The 24,681-nt window shown below is 35.4% G+C and overlaps 2 protein-coding genes across 3 annotated transcripts in view; one reads left to right on the top strand and one right to left on the bottom strand.

The window, feature by feature from the left end:
* PPP4R4 (protein phosphatase 4 regulatory subunit 4) overlaps window positions 1-17,957 on the top strand; it is a 73,129-nt gene extending 55,172 nt beyond the window's left edge. The window contains exons 15-25 of one of the 2 annotated variants that reach the window (XM_032188455.1): window positions 1,854-1,959; window positions 2,750-2,897; window positions 5,106-5,250; window positions 6,120-6,161; window positions 6,253-6,327; window positions 8,620-8,695; window positions 9,107-9,187; window positions 9,518-9,611; window positions 10,028-10,098; window positions 10,673-10,820; window positions 15,874-17,957. In XM_032188455.1, coding sequence (XP_032044346.1) covers window positions 1,854-1,959; window positions 2,750-2,897; window positions 5,106-5,250; window positions 6,120-6,161; window positions 6,253-6,327; window positions 8,620-8,695; window positions 9,107-9,187; window positions 9,518-9,611; window positions 10,028-10,098; window positions 10,673-10,820; window positions 15,874-15,898 — 1,011 coding nt within the window. In that variant the 3' untranslated portion in view covers window positions 15,899-17,957. Of the gene's footprint in view, window positions 1-1,853; window positions 1,960-2,749; window positions 2,898-5,105; window positions 5,251-6,119; window positions 6,162-6,252; window positions 6,328-8,619; window positions 8,696-9,106; window positions 9,188-9,517; window positions 9,612-10,027; window positions 10,099-10,672; window positions 10,821-10,937; window positions 10,973-15,873 lie in introns of those variants that run through there. The other variant, XM_032188456.1, reaches the window with a different exon arrangement.
* A 1,625-nt stretch (window positions 17,958-19,582) lies between these two features.
* Window positions 19,583-24,452, bottom strand: SERPINA10 (serpin family A member 10). The gene is made up of 4 exons (XM_032189334.1): window positions 23,747-24,452; window positions 22,173-22,446; window positions 21,251-21,398; window positions 19,583-19,774 (listed from the first exon to the last, which is right to left on the bottom strand). Exons 1-4 carry the CDS (start codon window positions 24,450-24,452, stop codon window positions 19,583-19,585), a joined length of 1,320 nt encoding a protein of 439 aa, XP_032045225.1.
* Between the last annotated feature and the right edge of the window lie 229 nt (window positions 24,453-24,681).

Genomic DNA, 24,681 nt, shown 5'->3' with positions numbered 1-24,681 from the left:
ACATATAAATGTTCAAACATTTCAGGACCAAATTTCTAGGCAAAAAAAGTATTTTTCAAGTAGTTGCACCTAAAAATGAAGCAGTTATGCCAACCATATATCTATTCAACTTGAGAAAAGTTTGGGTTATAAAAACTAATAAAAATATTAAAGGACTATCATAGAATCATTTAGGCTGGAAAAGATCTCTCAGATCATTCTAGACCAACATCTAACCTAGCACTGCCAAGGCCACTACTAAGCTGTGTCACTAAGCTTTACATCTACACATCTTTTGAAGACCTCCAGGTATGGTGGTTCAACTACTTTCCTGAGCAGCCTGTTCCAATAGTTCACAATCACTTCAGTGAATAAATTTTTCTTTATTTCTAACCTTAACCTCCTCTGGTGCAATTTAAGGCCATTTCCTCTTGTCTTACCACTTGGTCCTTGGGAGAAGAGCCCAATCCCCACCTTGCTATTTCCTCCTTTAAGTTAGTTGTAGAGTGTGATAAGGTCTCCCCTGAGCCATCTTTTCTCCAGGTTAAACAACCCCAGCACCCTCAGCTGCTCCTCATAAGACTTGTTCTCTAGACCCTTCACCTGCTTTGTTGCCCTTCTTTGGACATGCTCCAGCACCTCAATGTCCTTCTTATAGCCAGGGGCCCAAAACTGAACACAGTACTCGAGGTGCGGCCTCACCAGAGCTGAGTACAGGGGGATGATCACCTCCCTACTCCTGCTGGCCATGATATTTCTGATACAAGCAGGATGCTGTTGGCCTTCTTGGCCACCTGAACACCCTGGCTCATTTTCAGCTGGCTGTCAACCAACACCTCCAGGTCCCTTTCCGCCATGTTTCTAGCCACTCTCCACAGCCTGTAGCATTGCATGGGTTTGTTGTGCCCCAAGTGCAGGACCCAGCCCTTGGCCATGATGAACCTCACACAGTCTGTCTCAGACCATCGGTCCACCCTATCCAGATCCCTCTGCAGAGCCTCCTACCCTTGAGCAGATCAACACTGCTGTTCAACTTGGTGTTGTCTGGGAACTTACTGAGGGTACACTTGATCTCCTTGTCCAGATAATTGATAAAAATATCGAAGAGAACTGGGCCCAGTACTGAGCCCTGGGGAACACTATATTTCTAATTAAACCGAACAATCATGAAATGGCTTTGAATGTCTGTTAATCTTGAATTGTAAGAAGTATGATGGGCTTATATTGCAAGAAAAGAAAAGTTTGATAACTTTTCACTTTGAGAAAAGAAGAGCCCAGTCCTTAGTAATGCTAATTATGTGGTATTAAAGGATAAGAAGTATGTGGAAGTATTGAATACAAGACGTATTGACTTTGAAAAGTCAAGATTTTGGAAATCCCTCAATTTAACCTCATAAACATCAGATATTATTGGGTTGGAGAACATTTAATATATTTCAGAGCATTTGGCCTACTTTATTTTTTGGCTTGGATTCATAAGCAATTTCAACACATTCTAAAATTTTAATCGTACATCTTCAGGTTTGATTTACCAAGTAAAAATGTGTACAGCTATATCGTTTTTTCATTCTGCAAGACTGATATATACATTCTTAATTGATCATAGAATCATAGAACCAATTGGGTTGGAAAGGACCTTAAAGGTCATGTAGTTCCACCACCCCCGCCACAGGCAGAGGCACTACCCACTAGATCAATTTGCTCAAAGCCCCATCTAGCCTGGCCTTGAACACTTACAGGGATGGGGCTATTATATGAAAATGTATAAAGTTGGGCTAACTTTCAGCTATTTATTCTACTTCTTGATTTTTATACATTTTTGGTTATATACTCCTTCAAGTATGTTTAACAGTATTTCTTTTCTTTCTTTCAAGAATGTCCTGCCAGTCCAAAAAGCAGCTGCTCGAACTCTCTGTGTTTATTTACGTTATAATCGCAAACAAGAACAGAGGCATGAGGTTATTCAGAAACTGATTGAACGTAAGATAATTTTTCCTTGATTACTTAAAGATGCGAGTTAGTATTGGCTGAAGATCTATTTATGGTTATATATGTATTCAGTGCAATTTCCATCGTTGGTGGCATTATACTTAGACAGTTGCTCACATTATCACCAGTCAAAACATACTTTGTATATATATATAGGAATATCTCTGAAGTTTATGCAAAAGAAATGGGGAGAGGCAATGTGGGAAATTGATATGCCAAGACCCCTCCAACCCTACTTCTTGAATCCAAAATTATTTAGTTGTAGGTGCTGCAACACACAGAGCAGAGTTCCTCTACAGAAGTATAATTCTCTGAAGGCTTCAACATAAGAAATGTTGGATAAATCTCAGAAATTATTTTTTGAATGAACTAGTCACATGAGTAAGTTGACGTTCTGGCCTATGTTGTGTGTTCTAAAGATGAGTTAGAAGGTTGAATTGTTCTCATCAAAATTATTTAATATTTACACTGTAATTTTAATACACCTCTGACATCATCTAAATGGCATGCCAGGCTTTGTTCAATCCAGTAACAAGTTCACCTGATATTTTTCATTTTTTTTGAACGATTAAAGGCATGGATTGGATATCTGACAAAAGTGTTCACTGACAGAAATGGTCGCTGATTTCAGAGGGTTAGTCTTTCACTGATGGGAAGAATTCAGGTTGAAGTGGTGTGCCTTTATGACAAGCGTGATTATCATCTTTGAGTCAAAGGTTAAACTTTAAAAGGGTGACAAAGAAAACTTTACAGCTAATATTTGTGGATTATTATTTTTCAGAACTGGGCCAAGGAAAAAGTTATTGGAACAGACTTCGTTTTTTAGATACTTGTGAATTCATTATGGAACTCTTTTCAAAGTCATTCTTCTGTAAATACTTCTTTCTGCCTGTGCTTGAACTTACACATGACCCAGTGGCAAATGTGAGGTACTGTGCAAAGAGTATGTAGCAGTGTACAGGGAAAAAAATAATATATTAACAAATACAGTTATGATTTTTTATGTCTTGTTTAAATAATGGGGCTTGAATAAGAAGCCTTCAGCATGACTAGTTCTAAAGGTGTAGAGGACTTATGGGCATGATGTCAAAAAAACACACAAGCAGGTCAGTCTGAGTATTTGGGGACTGATCAAAAGTGTCAGGTATGGGGAGTGAAAAAGAATGTGAAACACTGGTAGGTGAGAAGAAAGTAATCTGTTTCATGGGTCTAGGGACACAAGCTGAACCTAGCAGTCTCCATCAATTTCAACATAATATGTAAAGCTAAACAAGAGTAATTCTTTCAGTGGTCAAAGTTTAGGAGTTAGTGTAGGTTTCTCCTTGTGAGTAAATTTTCTACTTCATTGTTAAAGTTAATTGAAAAAGAAAAGAAAATATAGGGGATTTAGTATGTTACTCGTTTTCATACAGTACTTTTTACTTTATTTTAATAGAGACTTTATATTTTCTTCCCTGAACAGATCAGCCCAGGCAGTTCAGTAGTGATTACCAATAAGAAAGTTGTTACTTTGGTAGTTTGTTTGTTTTTGTCATGTATTTTGTTTGATTATGAACTTTGTTTGCTGATTTGTATAAATCATGTTGTCATCCTTAATATGTCTAAGCATCTAATACTAATGCTTCATAGAGGCTTATGTAAGCATAATTTGCACATACATGTATCTATTCAGTAAAGTTCACTAAATACAGTTTATTGTGAAGTAAAGCAGTGTTTAAATAGACCTTGTGTTTAGTATTAAACTACTACATCTTAGGTCAGCAAGTTCCCAAACCTAAAAACTAAGTCATTTTGTGCATGTAGATTGACATTCATGTTTCATGTTCTTGTGTTAAGGTGATTATGCTAAAAAAAAAAAAAAAAAAAAAAAAAAAAAAAAAAAAAAAAACCCACCTTCATTTGTGTATAATCTTATGTGATTTATTGCTTTTTAAATACATTTCAGTTGAAAGCTCTACTGATATACTATTAAAATGTAATGAAACCTTAATTGACACGTTTTTGGCATAATTCTTTGCTGGACTGTTCCCCAACATTTTTTTAAAAGGAACTCACAGTCTGTTGTGAAGTTTAAAAGTCAGAACTAGATCTTACCTCTTGATGTCAAAAAAGGGAAAAAATAAAAAATAAAAAATTAGGGAGATGAAATTCCAGCTTTCTACTGAGTGATATAGTTCTTTATAATAGGAAGATAGGAAGGTTAAAATATTTTGAACGTATAAAAATATGAGAGAAATTCATATAAGAAAAATCTTCAGAATGTTGTTCATCACAATGCTATAATTTCTGACATAGGATTGTCTCTGATCAAGCGAATGGAATCTGAGAACAACAGAGAATATCACCATATTCTTCATTTATTAAAAATTCTATTTTAGATTAAAATTATTCACTATTATGTTGTTACAGTCTGATCAAATGCAGAGTTTTCTTTTCTTAAATGTATTAAATACTTTTAATTAATATGTGGAGTATTTTGATTTTAAAGTTAGAAAAAGGAATGCATATGTTTTTTATATAACCAATTTAGAAGCCGTATCCAGAGTTTAAGGCCGATAATTGCTTCTGTTCTTAGTACAGAAAAGACACAGTTAAGTTCATCTAAGTGCTTTATGGCATTCAGTTTGCAAGTAGCCAAACTTGAATTACACAAGGGCACTGTAGTAACAAATAAAAATTCGTCCATGGAGTGTCAGAGCAGAATAGCTGTTAAGTTTGAAGTTTATGTTCTTGAATATTTTTTATGAATAATGTTTCTCCCTTAATTTACTGCCTTTAAAATTGTATCCTCAATCAATTTATCAGCTCACAGCTTCTGCTGGGCATGTAGGTCATTTTGAAAATCTAGAGATCTGCTTATCTTTTGAGGTTTAAAAAAAAATTAAAATCTTTTGAGCTTCAAATATGTGTCTGTGGTCCCAATCTCTGGAGAATTTTTTTGAAAATGTCACAGTATGGCTGGAGATAACCCATAAGCTGAAATAACTTCTGAATAATTACACTTACTAATTTCATGCTTTATCTTCAAATAATTTATTTTTTTTTAAGTCAAATAGCAGCATGCAAGTCAAAAATCAATAATGTTTATTAAATTCTGCATCAAAAGATGAATTATCATTCTTATTATTTTTTGACAGAATGAAGCTGTGCTATTTGTTGCCAAAAGTTAAATCTACTCTGAAGATTCCCAGTGATAAACATTTGCTTCAGCAGTTGGAGTTATGTATACGGAAACTTTTGTGTCAAGAGAAAGACAAAGATGTCCTGACTATTGTGAAAAGAGTGAGTGGTATTTCTTGTTGGGGTTATTAAAAATTAAGATGATCAAAGTGAGGCTTTCTGTTGAGTCTCTTAATATAGGAATAGGAGGCTAAAGACCTATAGCTATTTTGTAATTCTGGATAATTAAGAGATGATGTAATATATTTCATTCTATCAAATTTAAGAGTCGTTTTTTCCTCAGTTACTTTTATTGCAGTTATTTTCTAGATAAAGAACTTTGGCTCAATGTCTGTTTGTGGAGAAAATAGCATATGTCTCCAGATAACACTAGTGTGAACCTAGTAAAAATGATTGAGTCTTTGAGGTAGAAGTATCTGGCTAATTTATTTATTTGACAATGTAAAAAGAAAGCCTTTTCAGTAGTTTTAGATGTTACAATACCTTTGGAATGCGAATGTTCACAAAAGGTTAATCTCTTGAGGCATGTTCATGCTCAGTCTCAAAGAAGCTGGGAATTGAAGCCACCTGAAGGAGGTGGCTACCTTACAGGGCCAGTCTGCAGAAGGGATTGGATGAGCACCTGCTTAGGGTTCCCTGGCTTGTTCATTTTTTCATTCTTGGTTCCTAGGGCCATGTTACAGCACATCATGCTTCCAAGCTCTCCTCAAGTGTATTTTGAGTTGCATATTAGGTCTATTAGTCCTTCATTGTGAGACTTAGCAGTGCTTTAAGAATACTCTCATGATGGTTTTTGACTTTAAGCATTTGTAGCACAAAAATACAAGCATAGACTTCATGTGTTTAAGGAGAAAAGGCATGTTTAGTTTTGAATACTGCTATTTTAAGCTTTCTTATCTCCACAGTTTTTGAGTTAAAAGTTTGGCTTACTGTTGAGTAAGGATAAATAATATTTTGATTTTTCTTTATAGACAGTGTTAGAATTGGACAGAATGGATATCTCTTTAGATGCTGTAAGTACTTACTAGTTTTCATATTTACCAAGTACTTCTAATTCCCATTTTCATGTAGTGATTTTTTATTTTTATTGATTTTATTTTGAAGTTTCAGAAAAGATTTTACGAAAATGATTTATTGGACCAAGAAAAAGAGAGACAAGAACATCTCCTTTTGGAAATGGTATATTTTATCAGTACAACCTGTCTTTTCTTATTTCTAATAGTTTGTAGCTAAATATGATTGAGACAATAGTTTTATGGTAGGGGAAGTATTACAGAATAACGTGGTAGGTTTATAATCTGTGTATGATTTCATTTTACCCTTTACACTAGGATTAAATCCTTTAAAATAGCATAAACTATGTAAAATATAACAAGATCTTCCTTTTCTTTGCTACCTAAAGGTTATCGTGTCAATTAGAAAGGCAAACTGGAATTGCTTAATAAATATGCACACACAACACCTCTGTAGTTCTAAAGTCCCAAGCATACATTTGAAATTTTTTGAGGGAGCTTTGCAGTTTTTCTGGTGAATGAAACACCTCAGAATTCACGTACAGCCTCCACAAACAAAGAAGTTAATGTTATAATTAACTTCTTTTGCGCTGAGGACACTGAAGGAAAAGTCAGTGTGTTTGTGTTACAGGCTTTCCTGTTAGACGGAAAGAAAGCAAGAGAGGCCATTGACATCTGTAGCCTTGCAGGAGGGAGCCTTAGTGTAGGTTATATGGAACAAAATCAGCTACAAGGTACCTAGGATTTGGAAAAGAAGTCTGCAGAATGATTTTCCAACTAAGAAAAACATTTATGATCTGTCCGTCGTGGCTGTAAGCAAAAGCTGCAGCAGGCACTTCACCACATAGCCTACTACATTTTCACAGAACCTTGGTTAAATGACTTTCAAGGATTGTAGGAATCCTCCATTCTGTTGCCTCCTCTGCAGACCAGTGTGTGCAAAGCTAGGAAGCTGACAGGCTTTAGAAGAGGCCAGGTATTGTTAGTACAGTTTCTCTGACTTCTTGTGATGGAACTGCCCTGTAGCGAACCAGTACAGGTTCAAGACTGTCCAAAAATTTCCCCTGATTCCTCTGCAGAGCTCGTGTTTGTGGCCCACTTTGATATCAATAGGTACTACAGGCTTTCTCTTAGGCTGTTAATTTTCTCAATTATATGATATCTGTCTCATGTACATCCTGCCACCTCCTATTATCTTGCACCCATGGTTCAATCATTTGTTCTCAGGATGCATATTCATTACGTACACTTGTTCTTAGTGCAAAACTTGATCTTAGCTTTAGCAGGTTTTAGGTAGGTACAGTTACTGTTTTTTATAGTGAAAGCATTTGGGGCTATGGCAATATAGCCTTTAGTGAGCCCTGTGTTGTAGTGTTTCATAAGATTTATTTTTACCATGTTTCTACAGCTGGACATCAGAAGAGTGCCTGTATTTTTATGACATGGATATGGACATGCCTTCTGTATCACAGAGGTCTTTTTGAGCATATACTGAGTGGCATACTTTTGAAGAATCAGAGGTGTACACAGAAAACTGTGGCACGTCACAGTTCTGAATAGATGAGGAGTTATTGGACCCAGTTACAGCTTTTAGTATTATTTAATAAGTTTATTAAAAAGATTCTTTAATTTTAGAAAATGACTTAGTAGAAACTATATTCCAGAAACCTTGACCTGAATTAATTACCTCTTTTTTTTTTTTTTTTTTTTTAACTTGGGTAGTAATTTGAGTGAAATGGAAGAAAAGTGTAGAATAATTTGAGTTCACTTAGCACTTTTCATTATGAATGTAGCACAGAAGATAAACTAATATATTAGATAGGTTTTTGAAGATGGAGTGATACCTATTCACCAAGAATCATGAGACAAGTGTTGGCTTCAAACTGTTGATATATCTGGCTAACTCTTCTGTCTATGGATGTGCTCTCAGAAGATATTCTAAGGCTAGCTAATATTACAGAAAGGCAAAAAACAAAATCCCCAAAATTGAAGAACTGTAATACTTTTATTTTCCATAAAGGCTATCACCTTTAGATGTTATTTTTTGGTCTTTTAAAAGTTTAAGCATATGTGACACACCTTACTGTTAGAGAAAAACATTTTCATTGGTGTTTGAATTCATAATGTTCCCAGTTGCAGAGAGCCTTGTACCCTTGCGTCCTTTAGCCACATCTATTATTTCATGTATGTTCTATTATCAGAGCATGTATGTAGCACCACAGTTTTCCATTGGAAACAGTCAATTTCTATATCCTTTGTACCTTTTTAAAAAAAAGGGGGGAGAAAAAAAAGCCTTTGCAGTGATAGTAGGAAAGTGTAGAAATTAACTGTTATTTTGGTGAGTTGGAAGCATGCCCTTTTTTGTAAATGTCCAGCCTAGTTGTAAAATATTTTTTTTTTGTTATTATTACTGTTTTTTTTAGCTGAGTAACATCTAAGGAAATTATTAATTTTTTAGGAACAACTTGAAAAAGAGAAGCAGCAAAGTGAAGGAAGATCTACAAATGTTAATGATAAAATATTTGAAAAGAAGCGTAAGTTTATTTGTGTGCATATTGCTTGTACATTTATTACTTTTACTTTTACATAGGTAGGAGAGAAAGAAGCAGAAAGGAGACACTGCTTATACAGTTAATACCAGAACTTTAGAAAGTGACAATAAAACTATTTTGTTGTTGTTTTCTGTATGTTTCTAAAGATACTTAGGAAAATTGACTTGATATTAGAAGGAAGGCTTTTGCCTTTATTAATGAAATACATGACTTTAATATGTTTCATTTTAGGATGTAATATAAGAACTTGCCTGTGGTATTTCCAAAGTATTAGTAGCACCTGATTAGATATTATTGCCACAGGACTTGTAATGTTATGCTTTCTTTCTTTAGGTAAAGCTATTAAACAGAGACAAGTAATTTATAGTAGGCTTTTTTTTTTTTTTTTTTTAGGTAGAGACAATAAAACGTCATCAGTGTTGGCAAAAAGTATGACTCTTTCTGTTTCTGGGAGCTCTTCTGGTACATCAGCAGGTGAAGATTCTCCAAAAAATTATTCTAGAATGCTTTGGTTTCATATAAGCAGGTTAAAAATCAGCAAAGCTGCTGTTGGTTTTTGTGGGCCAGAGTTTCACTTAGGTAAATAGGAAAATAATCCATTCCTAGAACTCAGTGTAATTTCTATGCTTTTTGGTTTTATTTTATTCTTTGGTATATAATAGGCGACTTCAATTAATTATTGAGGTATTTATATCAGTTTTTCAGTTACCATAGGTTTACAGAATATAACATTAAAAGGTGTTCTTAATTACTGAGTAAATGCATGATTTCTATATTAAAAATTGTTGCTACTTGTAATTTTAGGCAAAGAAGACAAGAAATCCAAGTTGGTTCGAAGTCAGTCTTTCAGTACTCAAGCACTACATCCAAAATACAGCAACATAGACAAGTGTCCTAAGTATCTTTTTGTATATTAATTGCTACCTAATAGATAGCTGTAATGAAATTATAGGCATGTTAATCTATAGAAATGGGGATGTGCTCACTGAGTTGTGACCTAAATTTTCAGCTTTTTACTTGGGTAAGGTTGTTTTTTAGTTTTGAACTGAGGGAAGAAATATCATTTTAAGGCATACTGAGGTCTAAAAATTCTTGAGAGTTCCTTTTAAGTTCATATATGCCATCTTTTATCACATATAAATTTATTTTTCAATATGAACTGCGTTATCTAAATTCTTTTAAAAAAATAGCATATCTTTCTCATTTAATTTATTCAGATAAACTCAGAAATTACTTTAAACATTATCAAAGAGTAGGATGGAAAATTATGCATTTGAGAAGAATAATAAGCAATTTTGTTTTGTTTTGTTTAAGTAAAAGCTCTGCTACAGGATATACATCTTCAGTATCAGGAATGGGGAAGAGTTGTATGTTATCCTTTACTGGTAAGTAGGTTATTACTTTATATTTACATTTGGTTTTGTGAGGATGATGACTTCCTGGGCCCTGTCAAACAGGCATGCTGAAAGATACTGTCTGCCCAAATAACTTAAAACAATAGATATCCATTATGTTTGAGCACTTAATAAGTGTTAGTCTAGTTAGTCAATTTTTCTGATTTTTATTTATTTATATTTTTCTTCATGTTCATTTAATGTTACAGTTAAAAATAGTAAAAATAAACATGAATTTGGCATTTCCATCTTATGTGAGCAAAGGCATATCGTGTTTAAGTTCTACTGAACTGGGTGAGAGAAACCACTGTCTGGAAATGCTTCTCTCTCCATTTGCAGTTGAAGAGTTTGGATTATTAGTTTAGAATGCTTTCAGGAGGAACATGTCTTTTTACATTCACTACCAGTAGACACTAGATAATTAGCAACCATTCACATACAGAAAGTTAACCTTTTGAAATAGAAAATATCCTGTTATTGCTGTAAGAAAAACGTCTCATTCTGATCATTCTGTGTATTTTTTTCAGACAAAATTCTTTGTCTAACCTACAGCTTTTTATTCCAGATGATACATTCCGGACTCGTTCCACTGGTAATAGTGGGAATGCTACCTTCCCTTCCAGTTCCTCCCTTACAACTTCTCGCAACTCCTTTAATTCAGCTGACCAAAAGAACAATGGAAATAAAGAGGGTCAGTCCCGAAAGATGAGCATGTAAGTGGTTGACAAGAGGTTAGGCCAAGTTTATTTGTAACATCTTCAAAGGGAACACAAAAGAGCCCTGGAAAATTAAACATATATTTATGATACTTTTTTTTTTTTTTTGACCAGATTTTGAAATACAAAACCAGCAGGATAGAAATGTGGTATGTGCAATTACAAATGCTTTCAAGATTGCTGTACATTCCCTTTTAATTAGTCTTTCTCATTGTTTGCTTTGCACATGTTCGTATTCAGCTGGTGTGATACGGGGAGGGTGGAATGGGACAAAGTGAACGTTAATGCATTTGATATATAATAATTATAGTCACTGTGATTAGCTGCCTGTAGTTGGAGAAATAGAATGTATGTGTTTATTTTTTCCTCTTCCTTCTTTTTATGTGTTTGTATATGTTTATGTGTTACTATCCAAAGATTTTTATAGAATTTTGATGAACTGATAATGCTAGTTGTTATTAAGGCTGCCTCTTTGCCTTATGTTAATTTTTTTAATTAAAAAAAAAAAAAAAGCCTCAATCCTAGGCATCTTCCTCAGGCTGTTTTTCTGTAAATGGCAGCCTGAACTGTTCAACGTTTTGAAGTAACAAAATGAAAGATGAATTTCTTTGGTCCTTTGATAAAATTGTAACAATTTTCTTAGAAAATCTCTGTGATGTGTACTTATTTGGTCAAACCTCCATAGATTCTAGTAGCTAATTCCCTGCAGATTCCTTTTACAGAATAGTTTATAGTTCTGAATTACTGTCATTTGACTAGCTGTAATTTTAGGTGCTCAAACAGATCTTTGTTTTCCATCAGAGATTTGCTTGCTGAGCCAAAGCAGGATGGAGAAAGGATAGAAAGCATAGGAGCCAGATACAGCACAAAAGTGAGGTTATTTGGGAAAAATAGACTTGAATGTAAGAGAAATTAAAACTAGTTGAAAAGGATGGGAAAATGCAGGCTGGTACTTGCATTTGAAAGGTAGGAGAGACCAAGGAGAGTACAGAACCTGAGGCTATGACTTGATGGACAAAAATAATGGAGCTGAGATATGTATGCTTGGCCAGATAAGGAAGAAGAGAGGCATGACACTAGTTTGCCAGATACAAAGAGGAAACAATAGTGATATCATTCTTTCTAGTAACTTAAATAAGCATCTGTACGAACTCATATTTTTCCACTTCAATATTTTCAGATTCCTTCAAAAAAATTAAGACATTCCCTCCACACTTTACTCACGGATGAGTTTAAACAATTATTTAATTGTAAAATAAATCACTTAAAAGTTTAACAGATGTCAGAAATGTTCTCTGAACAGCTTGCATTCATCTACTTGTATACATTACATTATGATACAGTCCCTTGCTCTTTCTCAACTGGAATTTTACCACCTTCTTTGTACAAGATAAATTTATTCTGGAACAAAATCAAACTTGCATAGTGACCTATTGTTTCTTAAGCTGCATTTTCTTTGTAGAAAAAGTTGGACAGTGAGTACTGAATGAAAGTGGACACTATATGTTGAGTCAGTGCTTTCACAGCAGAAGTACTTTAAGATGCCAAGTCAAATTGCACTCTGTTCCTGTGCTTGCCAGAGCCTAATGCATTCTCTTAAATACTACACACAGTGCTTACTTTTGATAGGTAGTCATTAAGCACTCGATTATTTCAAAGTGCCTGATTGCATACTAAACTGTTAGATTAGTAGATTAGCTAATCATTTCTAGCTATCTGTGTAAGTAAATGGGACATATGCCTTGAGCACATAAGATCACATACAGTGCTACCTACTTAGAAAAATTAGGTCTTCAAAAATTTGTGTTCTTTTACACTAATCAATGTATACCTTTGCTCCCTCTCTTTAAAACTAGAATAATAGTTCACACATTGTGACTTTTTAGCAGCCATTGTAGAAATTCCAATTACTCATTCATCTTGCACAGATTTTTGAAAATTTATTAGTATTCACAAAACAGTTTGATACTAAAATTAATTAGATATTTTTTCACACCTTATAAAAAATTTTCAAATTTCAAAGTTTTTTGCTATTTGCAACTTAAAATAAAACTAATATATTTTGTTTGAACACAAAGGGGCAGAAAAAGACCCACAACAGAGCAGCCTATACCTTTGACTTCAGGCAGGAAAACGGAAGTTAGGAGACCCAGCTTCAAGTGTCAGTGTGCCATACCCAAATGAATAGTTTAACAAACTACTTGAAAGTATGTATCTGATTGTACAGAATGATCTGGATGCTTCCTCTGGTTTAGAAAGTCCCCAAACTGCATAGTGTCAGAAGTCAAGAGGATATACTAGGGGAAGAAAAGGATTTTTGGAGAAAGAAGAGTAGGTTTTGGATAGCCTACATTTGGCTCTGAATGTGAGTTTTAATATTCTGTGTTCTTATGGGAGAACACATCTCTCAAGTTAGCATTATGTTTATTGTTTGGAACCTTCAATTTCTCTTTTGTAAACTGGCCCAGTACTTAATTGTTTTCATTAAAAAATGGAGCAGCCCTACAAAGAGAGAGTAAGAGCTATCTACAAAGAGATAGTAAGAGCTATCATTCAGGAACAGTTGGTGGTAAATGCATTCCCTCATGACCTTGTTGACCACAGATTTACTACCTTTTGGTTTATTCACTCTTTTGAATGTATAATGTAACTTTTAATATGCTTCTTTCTCTAAATTATTATGCGGGTCTTTAAAGAATGGAAGATTAGAGCGATAATGTGTTGTTTAATAATTAAATACCAACAGATAATTATTAGTGATTCTTACTCAAAACTTATGTATGTTTGGACATAATATTACTTAATTGACTAAATGTATTTTTTTTTTCCATAAAACTTCTCTAATGCATATCTGCAAAGGTTCACTTTTGACGAGTCCTTCTGCAATTTTTAGGGGTGAAGAATTTCTTTTTCCATATATTTCATGTATTTGTGCTATTCTAGGACTTTCTAAAATCCAAAGTTACTTTGATGCAGAACTGAGGTGTTGCCATTCTCAAGAGCTCAAATATTTTGTTTGTTCCACTTCAGAGAAGTTTGCACTGATTAAAATATTCCTTTTTTTTTTTTTTTTTTAAATAATATAGATACAGGAAAAACAATCTCTGTAAAGCCTGATCTAGTGCTTACAAGCAGACAGTTGGAAAATGACCACTGGATTTAGCGTCATTTGTCAAACCTTAGGTAATACTCAGGCAATAGAAAATGCAAGAATTATGCTGAAGATGTACCCATATATGTTAATGGTGGAGCCACAGAAGAGATGAGCACCTTATGGAGTAGGATAGAATCACAAAGAACACTGGTTGAGTATTTCATCCCACAGGAGACCATACTTAAGTCAATTTGCAGAGCAAATGTACTGATCAGACTTCCTGCTGAAGTGATGCTAGTTAGATCTTGAATCATCCTAGGGCAGAAATTTACACCATTTGTAAACACTGAGTTGCATAAAGTAGTCCAGTCTTGTATTATTATACTGCACAGATTTATTATTTTCTTGAAAATGTTTTCATTTAGGGATAAGAAATGCTCTTTTGTTTGAGTTTATTTAATTTTCGATTTAAAAAGTGTAAGTTAACTTCAAGAATGAGGAGTACAGGCTTTCCATTCTGTAAAAGGTGGGAGTAGATTTACTAATGCATTGAAATCAATTTGTTATTGATAAGTTGATATCAGTATCTTGTAAGATATCCACAGCTGACCTTTAAGATCACAGAATCACAGAATTTTCTAGGTTGGAAGAGACCTCAAGATCATCGAGTCCAACCTCTGACCTAACGCTAACAGTCCCCACTAAACCATTTCCCTAAGCTCTACATCTAAACGTCTTTTGAAGACTTCCAGGGATGGTGACTCCACCACTTCCCTGGGCAGCCTGTTCCAGTGCCTCACAACCCTTTCAGTGAAGAAGTTCTTCCTAACATCTAACCTAAAACTCCCCTGGCTCAACTTTAGCCCATTCCCCCTCGTCCTGTCACCAGGCATGTGGGAGAACAGGCCAACCCCCACCTCGCTACAGCCTCCCTTGAGGTACCCATAGAGAGCGATAAGGTCGCCCCTGAGCCTCCTCTTCTCCAGGAAGAGGAGGCATAGATATGGATAGATATCCATAGATATGGATAAGATATCCATAGTAATATGTTGTAACAATTATATGCATAAGTATATTGAGATAGTGTCTTTCATCCAGTCATATAATTGCTTTAGGAGGTTGAGCACAAGATTAAATAGTTCTGCTACTGATATACTACACATTGAGGTGATTACTTAAGGCTTATAATCATGTTTTCCTCCTGCCATGTAAGATGGTACAAGTTCTGAGGTCCAGTGGCATTTGAAGGCATTTTGGGTTCCACCTGTACCATGAAGCTAATAGATACCCTAAAGGTGGTGTATTGTCATGGTAGGTTCCACCAGCAATTTTTAAGAGTGGAGAAGAACAATATCTTGCTTTGTAAATTGTATTATAAAATATTGATGCAAATTATTATTTCCATGGATTTCTGCAAGTGAAGTCCTGTTCTTTCAAAGATTTCTGGCAGTTACAGAAAGTTGTTAGTTGACATAGCTGCAACTTGGTGAAGCTAAATACTGGTATTTTTAAAGATTAAAAAATTAAGGCTATGAAAAGTGCAGAAGTTGTCCAAACCACATTATGGTCAATAGAAGACCTAGAAATAACACTGTAGAGATCTCTAAGCTTCTCTCTCTTTGCTTTCTCCATTTCCATCAGATTTTATCGTGCGTAAGGCTGGAAACATTGCATCATTTATAGACATGAGTAGACTGCTTGTACTATCTTAGCCATCTCACTTAAAGAGATCTCTACATTACTGTTGCAATATTAATGGGGAAATAGTCACTTCTTGTGAAGAATGCCCTCAAAATGTGTCTGTAGGATTTTTCAGTGAGTGCAGTAGAGCAGCTAGTAATTTTTGAAGCACAGCAGCTAACAGTTATTTTAGAATGTTGCACACAGTAGCAGTTTATTATGTTCTTTAATAATATAGCAACAACATATTGTATGTGTTTCTTCTTTTGCATGAAGAAAAAACAGAAAATCAAACCCTTAGATCTTCTGACAGAAAAAGAAGAGAACCGGAGACTGTTGGAAACAACATTCTTGTGCGATAAATCTGGAGAAGCAGATGGGACTCTATAATGCCTGGAGTGACAAAATGTATCTTGCATTGTTAAAATCTTTTATCTTTTAAATAAAATCCCAAGTTGTAAAATATGTTCCAATAAGTAACGTAATGGTTGCAGAATTCTAATGTTGTAGTGAAATGTTATGAAATATAACTTCAGCTATGTGCTCTTAACTGCTGCAGCTAAAGAGAGGATTTTGATTTCTTCAGTTATGCCTTTGTAGTTCAAGTTCTTGGATCTAGAATGCGTATATCCATTACTTAATTGGGCCTATTTACAATTTTAGCAGTTCTTAGCATCCATATTTTATTCAAGAAATAGAAGTAATTGTTATGAATATGAAAAAGTAATCCCACATTTTAAGGAACTTTCAAACTTTCAAATTTAAGACCAAAATCCAGAACCATTGATCAGTTTTATATAGATAAAACATAAACTTCAGTAGCATTGTGCGTGAATTTGGAGGTAATGTTTTTACAAGTACTAAGTAAAGTTAATAAAAATCCTGTGTAAGTTTCAAAGCAATCTAAAAGCAGATGTCTCCAGATAATACTAAAAAAAATGTTTTATTTCATAATTTTTGTTGTATAAATACTTGTTTTAATTTTTAGTATTTCAGATTGTATTTTCACTTGAATAATTTATAATGATGAACCTAGTTTTTAATTAGCTCTTATTGCAAGCAATCATGCTTCAGTGATGTCATCTGCATTTGTTTGTATTAATACTAATGTTTCTATCAAAATATGTCTGTGGAAAAAACATGCAATTCTATTTTAAAAGAAAATTCTATTTATGCCAATACTTGAGAGAGATTGTATGTATGAAGCTATTGTCAGCTTCTCTATTTCAAAATGGAAGCAGCATAACTATATTGATAGCAGAAATAACTGTTTTTTAAAATCTGTTGGTATATGATAAAGACGATCTGATTTGTGATTGCATATGCGTGTGTGGTTACTTTTTATAATGTAAAAATATGAATGATGAATTTACTCAAAATAAAACCTAGGACAATGCTGTACATGCATGTTCCTGAAATAAATATTTTTTTCTCAGGGCATCTTTTATAATTAAATAAAAGCATTTACCTACAGAAGGTATTTATTTTAAATAACAGTAATGCTAGATTTATGCTGTCTTGTGTGGAGTACAAAATGTGTCTTTGACTTTAGCAGTGTTTCACTGTCTGAATACTTAAGCTTCTTACTCTGCTGCTGGATTTAGGTGCTCTGTCCCTAGTCATAAACATTGTTTAGATTCTGTGAAAACTTCCAAGTTTTCAGTTTGTTCTGCAGCGTGGTATAGGAGCTTGTAAATCACAGATTTCTTTAAAAGCTACTTCTAGTATTGTGGTATTTCTGACATGCAGTATTGATGCAGATATACAGACTTCCCATGCTGGCTCCTCCCGGTTTGGCTTTTGTTCCACTCTCATTTCCCCAGGGACAACAGACTCAACATACCAGGTACAGCTGCTCAGCCGTGGGCCAGAAGAAACTGCTCAATCTGTTCTCGGTCCGACTTCTGCCAGGGACCAAATCAAGTCAGCAGTGCCCAGCTGCAGAACAGGACTCATAACTGTATTTGACCCTCAAATGCCTTTATTAGAACGATGTACAACAGCTAGTAAGTTCAGAAACTTGAACCCAAGCTCTTTCTCCCCTTTATAAGCATGTAATGTGTTCTGTATACAGTCTGTCATTTGTTTGTTCTTGGTTGTCATTTGTCCATCACTTTTTAACTGGTTAATTTATTTAATGCTGGTAACACGTGTTCCACTCAATAACCCTACCATGTATTAAATTCCTGCTATGTAATCTTTAAGTGCTATATTTAGACATCCTTGTACATCTTTTGTCTGTACGTCTTCTTGTACACCAGGTGCACATACACATGGTGTTTTGTGTATACTTTAATCAGTCGTTTGCACTACAGACCTCCATCCCAGGTTGGACAGCACCAATACTTCTGAATCTTCTGCAGGTGTTTTTGTTTTTTTTTTTTTTTTTTTTTTTTTTGTTTTTTTTTTTTTTTTTTTTTTTTTTTTTTTTTTAATCTGCAATTCAGAACAACAGCTGGAGGTCAATTGTACAATGATAATTGTGTGGTTCTCTCTAGTAGCATCCCTCCTATTAATCATTCTGAGGCAGGAAGGAGTGATTCCTCTTCTTTCTGGGTGCATTCATGCTGCAACGTGAAGTCAAGTTAGATGTACTTTATAAGTCTAGTCAGGTACCAGTCTGCCTGATAATTCCTTTTGTAAGGGGCTTATACCAGTGTCTGGGTTTCTGTAAATAGACAACTGATAGTAACTGAGGTTTTTATTTTTAGAGCTGTTTACCAGCTTTACCCTGAAGTCTTATCTTTCATTCCTTCCCTGGGTCCTGTGAAAATACTTCTCGTGTGGATACATCTGGAGGCCAATAGATACCTTTGAAGTTTCTCTGCCAAATGATTCTGAAAACTCTTCTGCCCCCTTTTGGGCAGATGTTTTCTGAAATATGTAAGAAAACAGAGGAATGCTTAGGTCTTTTGGTTACATATAGTGAGAAGTAGCTTCTTGCATCGTTTCAAACCTATATATGGACTGTGTTAATTAAATTTTTCTAAATGTTATAAAGATCTTCCTACTCTGTCTTTTAATGTTCTGTTGGAATCACTACTCTATTCGAATGGAAATAGTCTTTGAAATAGTCTTCAGGAGTATTTTGGAAACACCTTTTGCATTTTAGGATCAACCCTGTGAAATTTATTCCAATTTGGGGAAGGTATTTTTACCCTACTGAAGTCTGTCTTAGTATAGGCATAGAGTCCTGTGACCTCATTCTCTCTGAAACCTAGATGATAATACAGACAAAAAATATGTTTTTAGGAGAGGTACAGTTTGGTGTTATGAGCAAGTACAGACTTAGATTTTCCCAGTAAGAATATCTGATTTATTTTTCAGAATTACTTTATCTTTAGTAGAAAGAAGGTTTTAGCAGCAGGCACATCATGTACCCTGAGGAAATGAGGTGATCTGGTACTCCGAATAAACGCTTCAAAAGAGGTCACCCTCCTGGATGATGCAGACTTTATGATAGACAATTTCTACAGACCTAAAGATCTCTAGACAGAGGGTGTAAATTCTCTTTTAGGGTTTGATCCTGCTTCTGTAATTGTAAGTGGCAGAAATCTGTTAACACTGATGTCAGTAGGCTCTAAAGTCTCTCTGCAACAGAAAATAGCATTGAGGACTATTAAGCTGCAGTGTCTGAGAGTGAGCTTCCTGAGTACTCTGGTGTATGAATCTCTGGTTTTCATTCAGAATTATCCCTAAAATGTTGAATTTTGAAAGTTCAGTTCTGTGATTATTATTATTTTTTTTTTTTGAATTTGCATGGTAGGTTTTACAATAAAATCAGTTTTGTCATTTTGTGCCCTGTTGAAGTAAACTCATCACTGGCATTAAAGAAATATTGCTACAATGACCTACTCCTGGCTGGAGAGAGAAAACAGGCTTTCATGTTTTCAAACTGTGCTTTTTATTCTAATGTACATTAATAGTTTAAAGAAAATATAAAATAAAGCCTCTTACGTACCACAATAAAAACTGTTACCTTTATTCACATTTCTGTTGGATCAACCACCCTACCAATGAAAAGTAAAGTTTTAAAAGTTTCTTCAAAAATCATGAACAGAAATGGTCGGTCGACTTTAATGACAGGAGGTGCTGAGAACGCAATTATTTCTGACCCTGTAGCTGCCGTGGCCTCAGTTCCGTTTTCATCCACTTCAATTACAGCCTTTTGGACAACCTGAAATGCAATGTAGAGATAATATTGGTGACAGAAATCTATGTGAACAAGAAGAATGAAATTCAACATGGCAGAAATTCAGTTGAAGTAGGCCTATATTAAGGACTGCAATGAGTAGGTCTGTGCAATCCAGCACTGTCTGTTACTGGTAGACCATATGTTGTCTCCCGCAGAAGTGGAGGAGTTGGCACAGCCACCGTGACCACAATAGCTAAGGTGCAGATGTGCTAGCTCAGGTATCATTATGCTTTTCTATGTTCCTGAGTGTCAGACTCACTTAGAGATTTTGTTTCTGCAGCTGGTGACGTGCAGCCACCAGTGCATTTGTACAGTGTTCCTCTTTGACACCAAACTGTACAGGAGGCATTTTCTCATAAGTGGGAGGTGTGATTTCACTGGTCACAGACACTTAATGGCTGGCTGTCATTCCCAGTTGATTTTGTGAGAACTTAGGCAAATGTACCAGTCTTATTTTTTAGGTAAATGCACCAGTCTTATTTTTTTCCCTGTATGTTTCTATTTCTTACATTTGGTAGCACAGGGTAAACATGGACAGCAATGGGCTACAGTCCTTCACAGGTCGAGGGGCTTCCTTTCCTACTGAAATCACAGCCTGACAGGCTCTGTTTCTCTTTCCTTTTTTGTTCTTTCAGCCTCCAGCATTACTTCTTCTGCATTTGGGTCTGTATTGCTGAGCTGCCTGGTCAGCTGGTGCATTCCTAACTCCCAGACTCCTAGTTCTAGGAATGACTTCTGTCAGGATAGTTGAAAGACTTCCCAAGTGCCAAGCTCTCTGCTAAATAACCTAAAGTAATAAAGTTGGCCATCAGAACTCAAAAGGATGGCCAAAAACATCCCACAAAAGGATGGGATGCTCCTTTTTACAGCATCTGCAGTGGTCTATTTCATGTGGTTTGGAATACAGCTGTGTTGTGATGATACTTTATTGTGAGACTCTGTTTCCTTCCTGCCAAAATGGGCAGAAGTGAAGGCAGGATTGCTTTGACTTCTCTTTCTTGTTGTTACCTTTTTTTGAGACTTTTTTTTTTTTTTTTTGGGGGGGGGGGGGATGGGGGGGGGAGTGAGGGGGAAGGTTTTGATGTCCTTGTTAAGAAGAATACTTATCCCTGGACTGTGTATGAGGGTTTCCCTCTTTGGGTTTCCTTCCTTGCTCTGCTATTTAACTGTAATTCACAATGTCTTTCTTGTTTACAATTTTTCTTTAATTGTAACCCCCACCCTTCCCAGGCTATATTCTTTCTGAGACAGGGCTTTTCTCCCGTGATGGGCAAACTTAAGAAGGTGTTGAGCACATGTGAAAATTGACTGCCCCTTACTTCTACACACCTCAGACTCACAGTGAGATCCATGCTGTTTAAGGCATGAAGTTTCCATATACTTGGCAGATGAGGTCCTATCCTACTAGTGTGCCTAGAAGTCTGTATGACCCTTAGCAAATAAATTTACAAGACTTACCTGTGAAACTGTTACATATTCTTGGTCTGTGAGATGACTAAGATCTGCTGTGCGTGAAAAGATATTTTTAATTCCAAGAGCATAAAGCAATTTCTTCATTTTGTATTTTTGTTCTAGTTTGAACTTTGGAAATGAAATATCCATTTTCCTTTAAAATAAATAAATAAATACATCAATGCAAACTTGAGATATATGGTAGGTCACTTGAATGCTGAAATGCTTACTACTTGGGAATTAAGATTCACACAGACAGTAAAACAAGAGGCAAAGGCTACAGGGTCTGCTTGAATTTAGGCTGCCAGGACATCATCTGCTTTGTTGCATGCCAAAGAACCTGGAAATAATTTCCTACTCAGAATAAAAGACTTCCATGAATACTTCCAGAGACCTGCTACCAGGGCGACATGTTCAATTACAGACCAGTGGAAGTGACTGTGACTCCAGGAATCACGTTTCACAGGAATAATTTGTTTTTACATTTTCATATTCAAATGTATCCATTAGTCTGGATTTTCACTGGTAGGAAAGGTTTCCTAACTATACATATATATTTATTTCATATATATACATGTTTATACATACATTTCATAAACACAAATATATGGATATATTAAATTCGGCTAAATTTAAAGAGAGAGAAGTCCTAATGAGGAATTTGGGCAGACCAGGTTGACTATGCCGTCAGAGAGAGACATCTCTAACCAAGATGAGCCATAGACTCATCACCTTGGAACAGAAGCTTTCTCATGTTGCTTGCCCATACATGCCACTGCACTCTGGGATGTGGGTAAGCTATTAAAGGGTGTCTACTCAGTAGATACAGTGACCAGCATGTTAGAGGGGTCAGGAAGACCAGCGACTTTGTTTTGCCTTGTTGCTTTGCTATAAAAGACATTAGGGCCAAGAGATGTCACAGCAGTACCTGCTCTTCATGTTTGCAAGCCAGGATTCCACAAGGTCTGTTGTCAAATGGTCTTCGAGTGAAATGTAATCTCCCTCCTTTTCTGGGATGACAACCAGCATGTAGGCTTTGCCTTTGTAGGGAAGTTTTAACACATTGCATCTTAAATTCTCATCAAAGGTTGAATTAACTTTATCTGACTTGAACATCATGGGTACCTGTACACTTCTGTATTTGTTTATGTGGAAGGTTTCCATTTCTGTGAATTTGGAATTAAATGGATAGAGCCACTTGCCTGAGGAAAGAAAGAAACAAAATAGTTATGTGTATTATATATATACATATATATATGAAATCATTTTTGTAGCTAGTTGAAGTGGATGTCAGTTGTGTCTGGGATAAGTAGATGACAACTGCAGTATACTTAGTGCATGTGCTTTAAATGTTTGTTACGGCAGGAGAAGGAAATAATGCACAAAATAAACTGCTTCATTCACAGAGAAAAGAGGGAAATATTTTTCTAAGGTGGATTAGTTGTCAGTCAAGTTCAGAACTGATACCCCTTTTGTTTATTGCATGCCATATGAGCATCTGTCTTTTATTAACATCCCACCTTCTCTGAAAATTTCTACCAGCTGTTCAACATCCTGTCTTTAAAGTAATTATACAATTCCTTGGATGGGGATTCAGCAGTGCGTTGTCTGGTAAGGTGCACTGGAATGTGACCTCTCCTAGGCTATTGATTCTGATTTCTACACTTGGTTTCAATCTTAGCCACAGCCATTTATCTCTTTTCTCTGGTTTTCTGCAAGGGAAAGTAACCTTGGTATTGGACAAACTGCATTTTTGTAAACCTAAAAGAATAAACGTAGTCTGTGGAGAGACTGTATGGCTGTGGCATAATTTTCTTTGTTCTCATGGGTGCATTTATTTTAGTGGAGTTTCTGTGGATGGCATCTGCTGAGTGCCTTGGGCTGCAGTGGCTGTGAGTATGGGGTCTCTGCAGAGCATTCTCCTCTTCCCCTTTGCCATCCTAGCTCTTCAGCTTGGATTTTACCTAACCGGGTTTCTCCAACTTCTATATGGCTGTGTCAGAGTGAAGTGTGGGCTGTGCTCCCTGTCACTGTCAGGTTCCCCTTTGCCTTATCACTTTGCTTCCTCTCAGGGGAAAAGGTTCTTGTATGAAATAGAAAAACATGTTTTATTGTCTTGATTTTGTGTACTTTAGACAATCAGCCAATGATTTCACACCCAGTATCAGGTATTCAAAAAACTATCATGATTAAGGTTTTCTCATATCAAGAGCTGAAAGAAAAACTAAGCTTCTTTAGTCACAAACAGGGATTGTTCAAAGAAAGATTGAAATAGGGCTTTTTGTTCTCTTTGGCTCCTTGTTGCATGGAAGAAAGAATTAAAAAATGTGGTTCCCTATCATGAAAAATAATTTTGTTTTGAATAAGCCTATTAGAATATAGTAAATCTATGTAGAGAAAACAGGACAAGCAAATTCATTTAACCTTCCCCTGATGTAGATGAAGTCAAAGTCCTGTTTCTTCTAATAAATAACAATTTTGTAAAATAAAAACAATAGTTACCTTTAAACAAAATGTAGTCCACAAGTAACAGCTTATTATGGCGGTCGAGCTCTTCAAAAATCTCTGGGATTTTTCCTTTGGTCCTTTGGTTAATATTTTGATTTATAACAGATTTTGCCTGTGTGCTGTTCTGAAAGTCCACATGCAGGAATTCCATATCAAAGTACTGCTTCGATAAATTGAGGAAATCCTCCCTGATTATGAAGTCCTTTTGGATAAAGGAAAGAATACCTTGCTCAAAGAGAAGCTCTTCATTCATTGTGATGTTATCTTTCAGTTGTTTGAACAAAGAAGGTAAATAATGTCGATCTCTGTCCTTCAAAGCATGAAGGTTCAGACCTTTTACTATTTGTCTGTGTGTTTCCCCTTTGGCTGCCAGCATGTATGTAGCCATGAGAGTTGATACAGAAAGGGGAGAAATTATGACATTGTTGTCATGTGTCATTGCAATTTTTCTGTAGAGATTGAATCCAAAATTTGCTGTCTTTTCAGTGAAGTTGTAAAGAGTGAACTCTTCAAGATCTTGCTCTTCAAAAGGTTTAGAGAAATTTTTATGCTGATGCCATTCTTCAGAAATATTGTCATTTTTATGTCTTCCTAGGAAATTATGCTTTTTTTCCTTCTTTGGAGTTTTAGGTTTGATGTCAGCCTTGCTGATTTCAAGACATATTTCACATAAAAGGAGTAGATAAATTCCTATTTTCATGTTGGCATCCAGTAATGAGCTTTATTTATTTATTTATTTTTCCTAGTAAAGAAAAAGGGAAAAAAAGAAAGCAAAACAATGACTTTTTGGTTTGTTATTTGATTCATAACACGAAAAGTCATGGATGTAGCAAGGATCTTTCTGCATCTTCAGTGTATACACTCTAAATGTAAGGCTTGGTTCCTATCTGAAGAGTCAAATTTCAATCAGTGAAAGAGAGAAGTTTCCA

Source organism: Aythya fuligula, chromosome 5 (genome assembly GCF_009819795.1).
Source record: "Aythya fuligula isolate bAytFul2 chromosome 5, bAytFul2.pri, whole genome shotgun sequence".
Taxonomy (NCBI): Eukaryota; Metazoa; Chordata; class Aves; order Anseriformes; family Anatidae; genus Aythya; species Aythya fuligula.
The sequence above is the reverse complement of the archived record's forward strand: the minus strand, read 5'-3'. Positions and strand labels throughout refer to the sequence as shown.